Genomic DNA, 14593 nt, shown 5'->3' on the forward strand with positions numbered 1-14593 from the left:
AACAAAGGACTCATCGGTTAACACGTGCAAATGGAACCACAAACAAAAACGTTGAACAGGTAAAATTCTTCACTAAGGATGTATGCGAAGCTGGATGAAACCGACGAAAAAACACACGTAAGATTTTTTACGCAGTGTAGACACACGCGTAAATACAAAAAGAAACAGATTTTGTTCCATAAATTTTTTTAAAAATTTTTTCAATTTTTTTCACCAGTCAGTAAATTTTTTATACATTGAAATTTCTTGCTTAATATTTAAATAATTTTAAATTGCAATTTTGATCACATTTCAGTCATTTCACGTTTTGAAAATTCTTATGAATAATTTTACACTTTACTTTTTTCTGCTGCAACTAGCTGCAACACTTGTTCTAATCAGGATCATTTTCAAAACACGAATTTTTCATCAGATTTCAGATTAATTTTTGATCGTACTTGTCGAGTGGTGTTTTATGATCTTCGTGCGGTGTTTTTCGAATTAAAAAAATTGTTTTTTGATCGAAAAAGAAAATAATTCGAACACTTTAATCATGAACCGAGCACTTGTGGCATTCTTGGTCGTCTTTAACTTGGCGGTACTATTCTACGTGTTCTATTTCTACCACATCGTAGATGAAGTTCAACAGGAAATAAAGAAGGAAAAGGACGATTCTCATAACTCTCAACGAGCTGAAAAACTTCAATCCCTGCCAGAATACGAAGTGCAAAAGGCAGACTCTGCTCGTTCTGAAAAACATAAGTTTCGACCTCTTGGAAAAGGTAATAATTCGTGCAATATTCTGATACGTGTTTCTATCCTTTCTGATGAAATACTGATCGGCTGATCATTGTGTTTTTCATCATTTTTATGATTCATATGGTGGAAAGTAGGTAGTTATTAGGGTACCTATGATTGAATATTTATTTTGCTTCAAACGTTTTCTTTGTGATTTTCAATTTAGTTTTAATTTAATTGATTACATCTTGCATCTGTATCATACCCTAACCTCATAAGAAGTACTACCTACCGAAGAACCACTGAACGAGGAGGAGCAGAAGTTACCGGCGTAGAGATGAAATTTGAGGGGAAAAAATGTAATTTTACTCTCCATTTAAATATTGAAGAATCAGAGCAATAATAATATTTCATCATCAATTACATAAGAGTATATATTAAGAAGAAGATAGAGAAATATTCGAAATGTCTCTCTGCTCACTGCTGTCGACGTTCGTGTATTGCATTGCCTTCAGCATTCTACTAACTACTGAAAACCGAATTTCAATTTTTAATTTCATACAGCCACGTTATTCGTAAAAATGTGTTTCCATTCATTCAGGAAACGTCGCCCCTTTTTAAAATTCCCCTTCGAATTATACAACACTGCAATTTAACTAAGAACGAGAAATGTAAACAAACTTTGATTTGCAAATTTTGGTTTGTGCGGCACATCATTCGAATAATTTATACGATCGATTGTTTTTTACCTCAAGTTTGTGTCTATGGATAAAAAAGTCATATTTTTTTTCATAATTTTCAACGTAGTCGTTTTGATTTACTACATATTGCATTTGTACCATATTTTGACGGAAGTCAAGGAAAAAGCAGAGTCCGAACATGATGAAACGCCTGATCATGGAGATAATAAAAACGACGAAGCACCATTTTAAATTTTACGACTTGTTTCGGTGATCGCCAATTTTGCGAGAAATCAAATTTTTTGGTATCGCCAAATTGCTTAGTATTTTGGTTTGTGCTGGACATCATTCGAATAATAATTTATACGATCGATTGTTTTTTACCTCAAGTTTGTGGCTATGGATAAAAAAGTCGTATTTTTTTTCATAATTTTCAACGTGATCGTTTTGATTTACTACATATTGCATTTGTATCATATTTTAACGGATTGGAAGGAAAAGGTCGAGTCCAATGAAGAGCGTAATCACGGAGATGAAAAAGAAGAGGACTAGTACCATAAATTTTACGCCTTGTTGTATGTACAAAGGAATCGGTGTAATTCAGTGATCGTCAATTCTGCGAGAAATCAAATTCAAATCATCAACTTCGCCCGGTTGTATCGATATTGATTACTAATTTTTTGAAGATGTGTTTTCAATACCAAAATGACGTTCATTTGTGTAATTTTTCCTTCCATCCAACTCTGTGATTGAACCAAAGAAATTGTCAACTGATTTCCTATCAAATATCACATCGTTGAGTTTCATATCACAATTTTTCTCTGTAAGGAACGTCGATCAAATTTTCAGTGATGATTGATTGTAGACTTGAAAAAATCGATATACGTTTTTGTAATCGTTGATTAGGAAGGTATAATTTATTGTTCGCGTTCACATCGTAGACTATTTTTTGCCGAATCACCGAGTTAGAAGAAATCGATTTTGAATTTGTACAAACAAAAGGTGGAGAATGTGGGCGAAAAAGACGAGAAATTTATGTGAAGTTACACGTTTGTATAACGACATTAAGAAACGTTGAAATCATCATCGCTGTCATAAATACGTATATGTGAGAAGAATCTGTGATTAGCAGATTTCAATTTCCAAAAAATCAAATTCCAGTTCCCAAAATTGTCGAGAAAAGATCGCGTGAATAATTTTTAGATTCGAATATATTTGGTTATTAACGATAGACTTTTTTAAAAATTAATTTCAAAATTTTTACGCAGCACTGAGTTTTTTCTAAAAGTTGTAAACAAATGATTCTGAATTTTTTCCCTTGTGATTTAATCAATTTTTAATTCGCGTGGTGATTTTTGACGGTTTTTCTTTGAACTTGAAGTGCGATTATGTGCATCGAATGAAATCACATCACTGATATAATTCCATAATGAACGCTAGATTCCTTATATTTCTCGTAATTTTCAATATCATCGTCGCAACGTATTACGTGTTCCATTTGGTACATATTGTGAATGAAGTGAAAGAGGAATTGGAAGAAAAAGAAGAATCCGCAGAAAAAGAAGAGGAGAAAGAATCTCATGAAAAAGGGAAGGAAAAGGAAAAGGAAAAAGTAACTGAAAAAGTAACTGTTAGGACAAAAAGAAGTTTCACACATCAAATGCCACAACTAGCTGCTCCTATTATGGGTAAACTGTTCAATTCCCAATGTTTTTAATCCTACATGAATTTTTTTTTTTTTTAAATTGCCCTAATTTTTACGATACTACTGATATTTTAAATTAATGAAACTTTTCAATGACCAAATCATAATTTGTGATGAAAATATGAACACATTTTTTGGCACTGATGAATATTTATGGTTGATTTTTCATTTTTTTTTCTTATTCTGAAAAACGCGTTCAATTTTTTTGAATTGTTTCAGTTTTACAAAAACAATTGAAAATGATTTTTTTCAACCCTGTCCAATGCGATCTGATACTCTGAAACTCTTCTCCTCCCTTGAGAGATGGGAACAAAGTACAGCTCCTCAACGGCGTAGCTTTTGGGAAGATGGGTCTAGCTTTAAAATCTCTCCAAAGCAAATGCCCTTGCCGAAGAGGCATTCCAACTGACTGAAAAATTCCTGAATTTGGCAAAGGCGAAGAAAAAACGACAAAAATGTCGAAAAACACACTAAGCATTTATCTAGATCAAATTTTAATACTGAATTCCATTTTATAATTTTGGATAATTTTTAAAAATTCGAAATTTCCCCGCTTGGAAACTTGAAAACTTTAATAAATTTGGGGTGTTTTTGGAAAACTGAAATTTGATTTTTATTCTGTTTACAACCTCTCGACTCGACAAATTTTGCCATGTTTAAAAATTCCAATTGAATTCAGCATGTGAAGAAAACTCGAATTAATTCTTCTGGTGACGTTCGATCAATTTAGACCAGCACAATTTTCCGGAATTCATTTTGGTTCAATGAAAATGCATTATTTTTTTGATGTTTTTTTAAAAATTGGAAAGTTGTGAACCAAATTAAAATTTTTTAGGGAAATATAAGACAACAAATTCTCAACTTTTTTTCATATCTAAGAAATGGAATTCAGCGTTTCCAGGCATGAAATTCGGTCACTTAAAAAGTGACTTAGTCACTATTTCACTTGCAAGTCTTTTTTTGTCTTTATTTCGGCGAGAATGGCCAAAAAAGTGACTTTGGTCGCTTTTTTCAAAGATTTGTTGTGTAAAAAAGAAAAAGTGCAAAATTTCAGGAAATGATCAATATTTTTCATGAAAATCCTTCAAAATTATCACTTGAAAAAAAAAATTAAAAATCAACTTTTCAACATTAAAAATGTAAGACGATGTGATTGGATAGAGCCGATATTTTTTAAACCATACAAAGGTAGATCGAAAGATCAGGCAAAAATTTATAACCTGTCAGAATTTCAAGTGCTAAAGTGCGTTTTTCGATTTTTGGTGAATTTTTGAAAATCAAATTTAGGCCAAAAATGAGGAAAAAAATCAAAATTTTACCAAATTGACCAAGAAAGCTGAAATTTGGGATATACCCTATTTTCGACACGCTAAATCGATTGGAAAGATTTTTGAAACTCGAAATTTCCCAAAATCTCATCAAATGGAGATGGAAAGTCGAAATTCATTCTGCGAACTAATTTCAATTCAATACGCTACGAAGTCGATTGCAGGTGGATTTCAAGTCGTTTTGGAGCCTCCAGCGACTTTTTGGAAATTACTGGAGTCACCAAATTTTTGAAACTTGAAATACCCACAACATTTCATCAATTGGAGTTGACAAGCTGAAATTTACTTCGCAAACTAATTTCAATACGAGATTAAGTCGACTGCATGATGGTTTCAAATGGTTTTGAAAGTTCCAGCCACTTTTTGGAAATTTCAATTTTCCAAAAAACGCCATGCAACCTTTCAAAAAGTCGCTGGAGGCTCCAAAACGACTTTGAACCCACCAGCTGTCGACTTCGTAGCGTATTGAAATTAGTTTACAGAATGAATTTCGAATTCCCATCTCCATTTGATGAAATGGGAAATTTCAAGTTTCAAAAATCTACTGGAGGCTCCAGTAATCTCCAAAAAGTCGCTGGAGGCTCCAAAACGACTTAAAAACCACCTGCAGTCGACTTCGTAGCGTAGTGAAATTAGTTTGCAGAATGAATTTTGGCTTTCCAACTCTATTTGATGAAATTTTGTGGGAATTTCGAGTTTCAAAAATCTGCTGGAGGCTCCAGAACAGCTCAAAACGGGTTGAAACAGATTTCAATCGATTTGGTGTGTCGAAAATAGGGTAATATCCCAAATTTCAGCTTTCTTGGTCAATTTGGTAAAATTTTGATTTTTTTCTCTCATTTTTGGTTTAATTTTATTTTCAAAAATTCTTCAAAAATCGAAAAAGACACTTCAACACTTGAAATTTTGACAGGTGATGAATTTTTGCCTGATCTTTCGATCTACCTTTGTGTGTAAGTACTATGTTGAAACGCAAAATCTGCAATTTCGGCTGACCTGTCAATCAAAATGGCCGCCATTTTGTAAGATGGACCACTTTTTTGTCCCGAAGGATTGTCCCCGGGGGGGGGGGCTGCAATAGATCCTTATGTGGGCTCCCCAACTAACGTAATAAATATACTTTGCTCTCATTTCTCAAAATTTTAGTCACTTTTTTCAAATTTTTGGTCACTTTTTTGCTATTTTTCAGTCACAAAAAAGTCACTTAAAAAAATAAATAGTGGATTTCATGCCTGCGTTTCAAATTTTGTTTATGGATGTGTGCTTTGAATCTTATTTTCATTCGATCTGTAAATTTTTCTACTGATTTAATTACGCGACACCTCCCTCCCCCCATCCATTTAACCAGGAATCTGTATGCAAAAATGAATCACCAGCCAGCCAGCCGAATTTTCAAGGATTAAAATGTATTTTCCAATTTTCAGTTTTTCAAAAATTCAGTCCAAAAATGAGAAAAAAAATCAAAATTTTACCAAATTAATTTGGAAAGCTGAAATTTGGTATGCACCCTATTTCTGACCTCTCGAATCGATTGAAAATGGCTTCGAACTGTTTCGAACCGTTCTGGAGCCTCCAGCAGATTTTTGAAAGTTGAAATTTCCAAAAAAAAATCTCCAAAGAAGTTGGAAAGCTAAAATTTACTGTAAATCTTAATTTTAACGAGCTGAGTTGATTAGAGGTGGTTTGAAGTCGTTCTGGAGCCTCCAGCCATAATATTTTAGGAAATTCTAGATTTTTGAAAGGCGCTCTAAAAACTGTCCAAATTAACTCTGGCTGGTAAAAACGTAATTGGTGCTCATTAGTGACCCACTTGATCGATCACACACCATTATTCCAAAGTCGATGGCTGCCAGTTTAGACCTCTAATTTTTTCTCCAGCGATTTCATAATTGAAATTTTGTAAAATTCACTGTATTAGTACCATTTGAGGAAAAAAATTATATAATTCAATTTGCACATTGTTTTTGATATGCTGAGTCAACTGGAGAAAGTTTTAAGCCGTTTTGGAGCCTCCAGCAATTTTTTGAAAATTCCAGTTTCCCAAAAAATGTTATAAAATCTGTCGAAATGAACTTAAACGCCTACAAACGTGAATTATTGAGCGTTTGCCAAAATAGGTTTCTTTCAAATTCAAAACTATATGTTTTTCAAATTTTCATTCGTGGATTGCTGGAGAAATTAAATACGTTTTTGAATTGGATGAAACAGATTTTGAAAAAATCACGTGTAATTGGTCAAATAGGCCACTAACAAGCACCAGGCTTGTTTATATGTCCTCGAATTAATTTGGACTGTATAATGCCATTTTTTTTTTTTTTTTTGAAAATTCCAACTTCGTTGAATAAAATTTTGTTGAAATTTCAACTTTCAAAAATCTACTGGAGGTCCAAATTTGATTTTTTTAAATTCACCAAAAATCGAGTATTTTTGTCTGCTTTTTTGATTTAGCTTTGTCCGGTTTGAAGATTTTTCTGCCAGTTGGGATACCTCCCCCCCTCCTCTTCATTGAAAAGAGTGATCTGTTTTTGAAACACCCTGTATGTTTTCGGAAAACTGTGATGAAAATTAAAATTAATTTTTTCAGAAAAATTTCTGATTTAATTTTCTTTTTCAAGTTTTATGTCCTAAGAGATTTCATATAAGTATACATAATTTTATTTTTGCAAGTCCACCATATGAATCATTATATATATTCTTTGACATCGTCAAATACCTCGAATTGCGATTTCTGATACATTTTTATTTGTATTTGATTTGCAGATGAACCAATTCCAAGAGGTATGCATGTTCGAATCAACATGCAAACAGGTGAACGAGAAGGTAGATGGCTTTCGGAAGATGATAATCTTTCAGATGATGATGAAGAAACGTCGATAGTTCTTTCATCTGTCAATGAGACCGATACCGAACCTGATTTAGATAAATACAATTATGAATCTATCGGCAATGACACAGTAAGTTCCATTTTCAAACCCGGTACAATGAATTGACAATTTTTACCACAATTCGCCGTTATTCTTATTAAATTGATGAATTTCCTTATTAGCAAAAAGTCAAGCAAAAGTTCCGTTCGTACGAACAAATCAAAAAAGAAATGGCAGATTTGAATTTACTCGTGAAAACCGACGCTGAAATATTAAATCAACATATGAGGAGATTTTTGGAATTACGTGATCAACAATTGACTCGTGAAAACGTCGATGAAATCATCGTGATCCTGAAAGACTTTGAAAATTTATTACATCAGGTCGATAATGGCGAAGAATTCGCTAAACAGAAAGGGTTCGTAGAAAGATCACTCTCCTTTGTTTGGATCTAATTTGTAAATATTATTAACGAGGATTTTATTTCGTTTTTTTTTAAATTTTTTTATTTTAGAATGTCTACGATTGTGGCACCACTTTTAAAAGCCAACGTCACCACTTTTCGTTCGCTTGGTGCTAATATCTTAGGAGCTGCTGTGCAGAATAACGCCAAAGCTCAAATATCTGCCTTGAAAGCTGGAGTTATTCCTCTTCTTTTACATAATATCGCTTCGAACGGCGATTTAGAGGTATGCTGGTGTTTCATTTTGATTGAATTTTGTCGTTGTTGTGTATTCGTTTCGACATCGAACATATTTTTTAAACGAGGTTTTCTGTGTTTGTTTTTAGTCGCGGTCTAGTTCAATGTTTGCATTATCGTGTTTGGTTAGATCGTTTCCATTGGCTGAAATGAAACTGATCGAAGAGGGAGGATTGCCTGTTTTGATGGATTTATTTGACGATGATTCCGCCGATGGTGTTAAATTACAAGTTCGTATTTTTTATATTCAAATGAGCTTAACTTTTTAGTTTTTACTTTTGCTCAAAATTTAGCGTGTAAATTAGAAGTAAGTATGTTACTTACAAGAGAATCTTTTGAACTAGCACACTGCGGTTTGAACGAAACCGAGTTAGCTTGAAAGAGCAGGTTCAAAAATTCTCTTAACCAAAATTTCAGCTTCTGAAATTCATTTTTGGATCTTTGGCGAATTTTTGAAAATTTAAAAAACTTCAAGAAAACTATTTAAGGGCGATTTTTAAACTTCTTCATGAAGTATACATTTTTTCGAGCAAAGTGAACCATAGTGAATAATTCCTTCAATCCAACTCCCACACTTCAACAACTACTAGTTTTGGGCCATTTTGGAGCCTCTAGCAATTTTTCAATTTTCTTCGGAAAAAGTCCAAAAATAAACAGAAAGGTCAAAATTACTTGGGGTACCGATGAGGAAGATTTTATCTCTGAGAATGAGACTATTTAGACAAATTATGGCACATGAATTTGAAAAACGTGTGCTCGACTTTTAATTCATTTCATTTTTTTTTCTCTCAAATTTGGGATCTCTTTGTTGAAGACTAACATTATTTTGAGAAAATAAAAAAAAAAAAAGTTGAAAATATCAATAGTGAATCTGTTAAATTATATAAACGTTTTGAATTATTTTCAAACTAGCTACAATACCTTTTCAGCGTTGTGGCTTCAAAGATTTGCCTTTTATGCTAAAATTACCAATATCTCGCCATTTTCCAAAGTTGCCAAAAAGCCTCGTTTCTTTTGCTGAAAAATTGCTAAAAATTATGGTTTCTTACAAAAAAAATGCCAAAAAGTTTCATTTTTTCTGAAACTTCGCTTTTTTACGAGTAATAAAAATGTCTAAAAATAAGGTGAGTTATTTTGAACCGCTTTCTCAGCAAAAATTTCGACTTATTTGCCAATAATAAAATTTTCAAAAGTCCCGCTTTTTTTGCTAAAATTGTAAAAGTCTTGCTTTTTACAAAAAATTTACCAAAAATGTAACTTGGTTGCCGAAAATTACCAAAAAGTCTCGCTTTTTATCAAAAAGTTGCTAAATAGTTCAACTCTTCAACTTTTTGACGAAAATTCAAAAAAACATCACTTTTTTGCCAATAATTGCCAAAATGTTGCTTTTTGCTAAAATTATCAAAATTTCTTTTTCTTTTTCACAAAAATTCTCGTTTTTTTTTTTTCAAAAAGTATCACTTTTTGCCAATGACTCTCAAGAAGTTCTGCTTTCTGCAAAAATTATCAAGGTTTTGCATTTTGTTAATGTACCTACTGTCAAAAATTCCTGTTTTTGCTATTTTTTTGGCCAAAAATTGCTAACAATAAGAAGCGTTGCTTTTTGTTAAATTGGCTGTCAAAGTCTCACTTACTCTTAAAAATAACAAACCATTTCGCCTTTTGTCTAAATTGCCAAATAGTCCAACTCTTTTCCTAAAAATTGTCCTAATGAGTCAGGTCCTTTTTTTTTGCTAGAAATTTCTGAAAACACATCTCTTTTAAATTTGATAAAATTGTCATAATTTTTGCTTTTCGTTCAAAATTGCGAAAATGCTCCTTTTTAAATTGCCAAAAGATCTCGCTTTTTTATGATTTTAATTAAAAACTAGAATAATTAGGTTTTTTTGGTGATTTTTTTTCTTTCCCATTTTTTTTGGTCACTTTTTGGTTACTTTTTCAAGTTTTTTTGGTTGCTAAAGTTGACTTTTTTTTTTTTTGAAAAAAACAAGTAGGTACAAATTTTACCTTGGAAAAAATCAAAGAATAAGGAATTATTTTCTCACAAAAAATTTCAAACACCTGGAAGTATTAAAAAATTGTACCTCGAGGAAGGTCAACCCAAATGTTCTTCTGGGGGTGTCAACTTTTTAAATTCTTCTCACCCTTTTCCAGCTTTGAAGCAGGACTGCTGCGGAAAGCCAACACAAAATGGGAGCAAAATGAGTCTGAAGTCTCCTCTTCTCATAGGAAAGTTTTGAATCATGAATATGTTTTTTGCTCAAGTGAACTCGATGTTTGGAATTCCAAATAAACAGAAAAGTCTGGCTCAAAATTAGAAATAATGCTATTTTTGAATTTTTGACAGTCCTATTTTCAGTGGAAATTTCATAAATTGACTTTTTTTTCAAAAAGCCTGTAGAGTAATTCTAAACAATTCAAAAATTTACGAATTTAAAATGCCTTTGAATTTCGAAAATTCTTGAATTTTCACAATTAAGTTTGCTCGATTCATATAATTTTTTAAAATTGATGGACTTCGTTGGAATGTTTCAACGTCAAATCTCAAATTAGATCTCAAGTACTTATTTTAATGAAAAATTCGTTCAAGCAATTTTTTTCTCAAGTTTAAAAAATTGAAAACATGTTTCTATCAATTTTTAGTTTTTACGACTATCTAACTAATTTTTGTTTTGTTTTCCTTCTTTTCCTCAGCTGAAGGTGGTAACATTTTTAAGCGACCTGATAATCGAAAAAGAAGACGCCAAATTATCCATGAAAGAAAAAGAGCAACTCATCGCCAACGTAACGGACGAACTTCCGCGCGAAGAATTCGCTCAAATAATGGAAAAATTCCGTCAATACAGTATGATTGAGCTGAACAGTAAATTATTCGAGCTCGGTTGGTGCGAAAAACTAGGCGTTTTGTTAACCAGACGTAGTTTCAAAACAAACGCAAACGATCCGAACGATGTCGGATTAAATTTAACCGAAACAGATGTCGATCACGATATCGTCGATAAAGTTGTTAGTGCCACGTTACCGGTGGCAAAACAATGCAGGGAGAAGTTAGTGAAGGATAAAACAGTCGTTAAGGTTTTACCACGTTTATTAGAATATTATAAAAATTTATCCGGCGATGAAACAGACGTTGATGATACTTTCTACCACGATATACACAATAAAATAAATCAGCTCAGCGTCGAGTTGGTATTGAAATAGGTAAATTAATGAACGTTAGTTAATGATGAAAAATTACTGTGATATCGTTTACCATTCGACTGAATTGTACCGCCGTATACCGTACCTATGGAGCCTATTTTCATAATGAATAACACGTCACTATGTTGCTGTCGTAAGTCGAAACGCAAAATTTACTCCCATTCGTGGTTAAAAATTTACAACCGAGTAGCATACTATCTTTGATTAAGATATTGGCCACGTGTTTCAGCATCTGCGTGTGTACGAGAATAATGATTAATTAATAATTTTGAAATATTCCGACGTAACTTCTAGTCACCTATAGCTATTTATACCTATTGCCTACCTGAGAATTGCCGTCTTTATAAAATTGCCATATTTTACAATAACAGTCTTCCGATACGGTGATTAAATACTCGTTATTTTCCGATATATCGAAAGACGTAATGGCTCGAGCGTGAGCTGCCACCTCTAGCGAAACGTTCAACGTATTTATTCTACTCTTGTGAGAGTCTCTCTCGACATTGTACAGTCGTATTTTTCCGCAACCGTAAGTTGCTACGAGGAAATCTCGTACAAGTTTAATTCCTATACAGTGACTGAAATGTTTTTGTTATATTGTTAATTTTATAAGGTTGTAAAATAATAAATTATTGCATTTTGTTTTGTACCATGTAGATGGTTTATCGTACGTTTTATTTACCTTTGAGAGGCTATCGTCATCTTGTGAATTAATTCTTCGGTTTCTAAATGCCATACCATTATTATACCTTCTTCATCGGCTGATATTAAATACTCTTTGTACGCGGATAAATCCGTTATGGCGTACATATGATTGTGTTTTCGATCGATGAAACTTATCTCGTCTTCTAAATCTGGTGGACCGAACATTCGTATGCAACCGGCGCTATTACCTGTGGGGATTTTACGATTAGTTGATGAATCGAAATCGAGTAACAGTATAGTGTAATTTCCCTGCGATTATTACCGATGCAAAAATAAAACGCGTTGAAGATTCCTATTCCTCTGGCGAACCCTCGATCGTATCGTTCGGTCACATCGCTGCAAGGATGAGAAAATATGCATTCTTCGCCGTGTTGATCGAAAACTTGCAATCCTACGGTTGACGTTACTATTAAGATGGTTTCGTAGCCTAAATTACACCAGGCTACCTGCAATAAAGATTTTTATTTTAGATTTTTGATCTGGATTCCAAGTTTGGGTTGATTCGAAAAATGGGGATTTTTTCTGGGTTCTGGTTTTCTGATTTTGCTCAGTGTGGTTTTTTTTTACGAATTATAAAAATCTGGATTTAGTGCTTTGAAATCTTTTTCAACCTCGAATATTACGTGCATAATTAAGCGCATACCTGAGTCACATGGATACTCCTATCAGGATTGAATTTCGAACATTTAACAAACTTTGTTTTATTTTGAGCCGATGCTTTTGTAGGAGCAATGCATACGGTATCATGATGAATGAAACATAAAGTGTCAGTTTTTTTAGTTTTTTCCGATTTAACGGATAAATTATTATAAACAGCTGATGCCGAATATGGTAGAAGTATACAGTCGACCTTTTTGTACATTTCTACGATGGTGACTGAGGAAAGTCGAATGTGTTGCTGTTTTGTTTCCATTAGCAACTGTTTATTAGGTATTTCCATATACCTACGTGGCGTCAGTTTTATTAATAATTTTTTTCTAATGCATTAAAATTAAAATTTATTGCATCTTGAAAGTCCTTTTTTTGTTGTTGTTGTTGTTTTTTTTTCGTATAGGAAATGGAAATTCAAGAAAGAACCTAATATCTTGGTAATGCAAAAGTTGTCCATAATTAATTTAAAGGTCATGTGAATTCTGAAAACATAATTTCCAATTCAGTAATTTGGAGGCCAGGCAAGCTCCACAAATCAGATTATTAAAATTTCGTTGTCTAGCCTCTCAAGGTTATGTGTCTGACATCATGAGGTCATTGACCCCACTGTCAGGCTTCCGAATGGTCATCTATAGCTGACCTCTTTAAGTCGTACAATCGTGCGTCTGGTCACTGATCCACCTGCTCAACTTTTCAAGGTCGTCGGTACGCCTGTCTGGCTTCTTCAGGTCATTGATCCGTCTGTCTGGCCCGGTCTCCTCTCCTGAAGGTCATTGACCTATCTGTCTAGCCTCTTAAGATTATCTATCTGGCTATCTGTCTGACCTTTCAAGGTTATTGACTCATTTTTATGGCTTCTGAAGGTCGCCAGGCTTCATGTCCAGCTTCCTAGGGCCATTGACCTGTCTATCTGGCCTCTTAAGGTCATTGACCCATTTGTCAAGCTTCTCAAAGTTGTCTGGCCGTCTGCCTGGGCTCTTGAGGTCATTGATCCGACCGTATGACTTCCTAAGGTCTCTGTCCTCCTAAATAGCCTCTTTAAGGTCATTGACCCATTTGTCAAGCTTCTGAAGGTCATCTGGTTTCATGTCCAGCTTCCTAGGGCCATTGACCTGTCTGTCTGGCCTCTCAAGGTCATTGACCCACTTGTCAAGCTTCTCAAAGTCGTCTGGCCGTCTGCCTGGGTTCGTGAGGTCATTGATCCGACAGTATGACTTCCTAAGGTCTCTGTCCGCCTAAATAGCCCCTTTTTAAGGTCATTGACCCATTTGTCAAGCTTCCCAAGGTCGTTTGTACGCCTGTCTGGCTTCTTCAGGTCATTGATCCGTCTGTCTGGCGCGGTCTCCTGAAGGCCACTGACCTATCTGTCTAGCCTCTCAAGATTATCTATCTGGCTATCTGTCTGACCTTTCAAGGTTATTGACTCATTTTTATGGCTTCTGAAGGTCGTCTGGTTTCATGTCCAGCTTCTTAGGTCCATTGACCTGTCTGTCTGGCCTCTTAAGGTCATTGTCTCATTGACCCATTTTCCAAGCTTCTCAAAGTCGTCTGACCATCTGCCTGGGCTCTTGAGGTCATTGATCCGTCAATATGACTTCCTAAGGCCTCTGTCCTCCTTAATAGTCTGCTGAGGTCAGTGAGGTCATTGACCCATTCGTCAAGTTTCCCAAGGTTGTCTGTGAACCTGTCTGGGCTTTTGATGTCATTGACCCGTCAGTCTGGCTTCTGAAGATTGGCTGCCTTCCTGTCTTGCCTATTAAGGTCATTGATCCACCAATGTGGTTTTCCAAGGTCGTCTGTCTTCCTGTCCGGTCTCTCTTAAGGTGATTGACCAATCAATGTGGCTTCTGAAAGTCTTTTGTCTTTCTAACCTCTCAAAGTCGTCTCTCTGCTCATCTTCCCTCTCTAAAGATCATCTATCTGGCTTCTCAAGGTCATTGATCCATTTGTCAGGCTTCTCAAGATCATTTATCTGTCTACAGGATTCCTCAACGTTACTGACCTATTTGATCTAGTCTCTAAAGGCTGTCTCCGCGCCTGTG

General features: G+C 34.3%; 2 protein-coding genes across 2 annotated transcripts; one reads left to right on the forward strand and one right to left on the reverse strand.

Moving 5' to 3' along the window:
* Window positions 1–395: 395 nt before the first annotated feature.
* Window positions 396–11851, forward strand: Sil1 (Sil1 nucleotide exchange factor). The gene is made up of 6 exons (XM_065359240.1): window positions 396–761; window positions 7191–7384; window positions 7477–7712; window positions 7809–7983; window positions 8084–8224; window positions 10689–11851. Exons 1-6 carry the CDS (start codon window positions 533–535, stop codon window positions 11193–11195), a joined length of 1482 nt encoding a protein of 493 aa, XP_065215312.1. The 5' UTR covers window positions 396–532; the 3' UTR covers window positions 11196–11851.
* Window positions 11065–12828, reverse strand: LOC135841986 (WD repeat-containing protein 54-like). Its single transcript, XM_065359241.1, has 5 exons — window positions 12544–12828; window positions 12163–12346; window positions 11878–12088; window positions 11521–11773; window positions 11065–11427 (listed from the first exon to the last, which is right to left on the reverse strand). Exons 1-5 carry the CDS (start codon window positions 12811–12813, stop codon window positions 11296–11298), a joined length of 1050 nt encoding a protein of 349 aa, XP_065215313.1. The 5' UTR covers window positions 12814–12828; the 3' UTR covers window positions 11065–11295.
* Window positions 12829–14593: the final 1765 nt, after the last annotated feature.

Source organism: Planococcus citri, chromosome 3 (genome assembly GCF_950023065.1).
Source record: "Planococcus citri chromosome 3, ihPlaCitr1.1, whole genome shotgun sequence".
NCBI lineage: Eukaryota > Metazoa > Arthropoda > Insecta > Hemiptera > Pseudococcidae > Planococcus > Planococcus citri.

Bases quoted from the DNA above. Each gene is read 5' to 3' on its own strand.
- Sil1 (XM_065359240.1), top strand. From the start codon at position 533: ATGAACCGAGCACTTGTGGCATTCTTGGTCGTCTTTAACTTGGCGGTA. The intron at 7,984-8,083 runs GTATGCTGGTGT...GTTTGTTTTTAG, and splicing joins CTTCGAACGGCGATTTAGAG to TCGCGGTCTAGTTCAATGTT. The intron at 8,225-10,688 runs GTTCGTATTTTT...TCTTTTCCTCAG, and splicing joins CCGATGGTGTTAAATTACAA to CTGAAGGTGGTAACATTTTT.
- LOC135841986 (XM_065359241.1), bottom strand. From the start codon at position 12,813: ATGGAAACAAAACAGCAACACATTCGACTTTCCTCAGTCACCATCGTA. The intron at 12,347-12,543 runs GTATGCGCTTAA...TCTTTATTGCAG, and splicing joins GGAGTATCCATGTGACTCAG to GTAGCCTGGTGTAATTTAGG. The intron at 11,774-11,877 runs GTAAATAAAACG...AAAACATTTCAG, and splicing joins ATGACGATAGCCTCTCAAAG to TCACTGTATAGGAATTAAAC.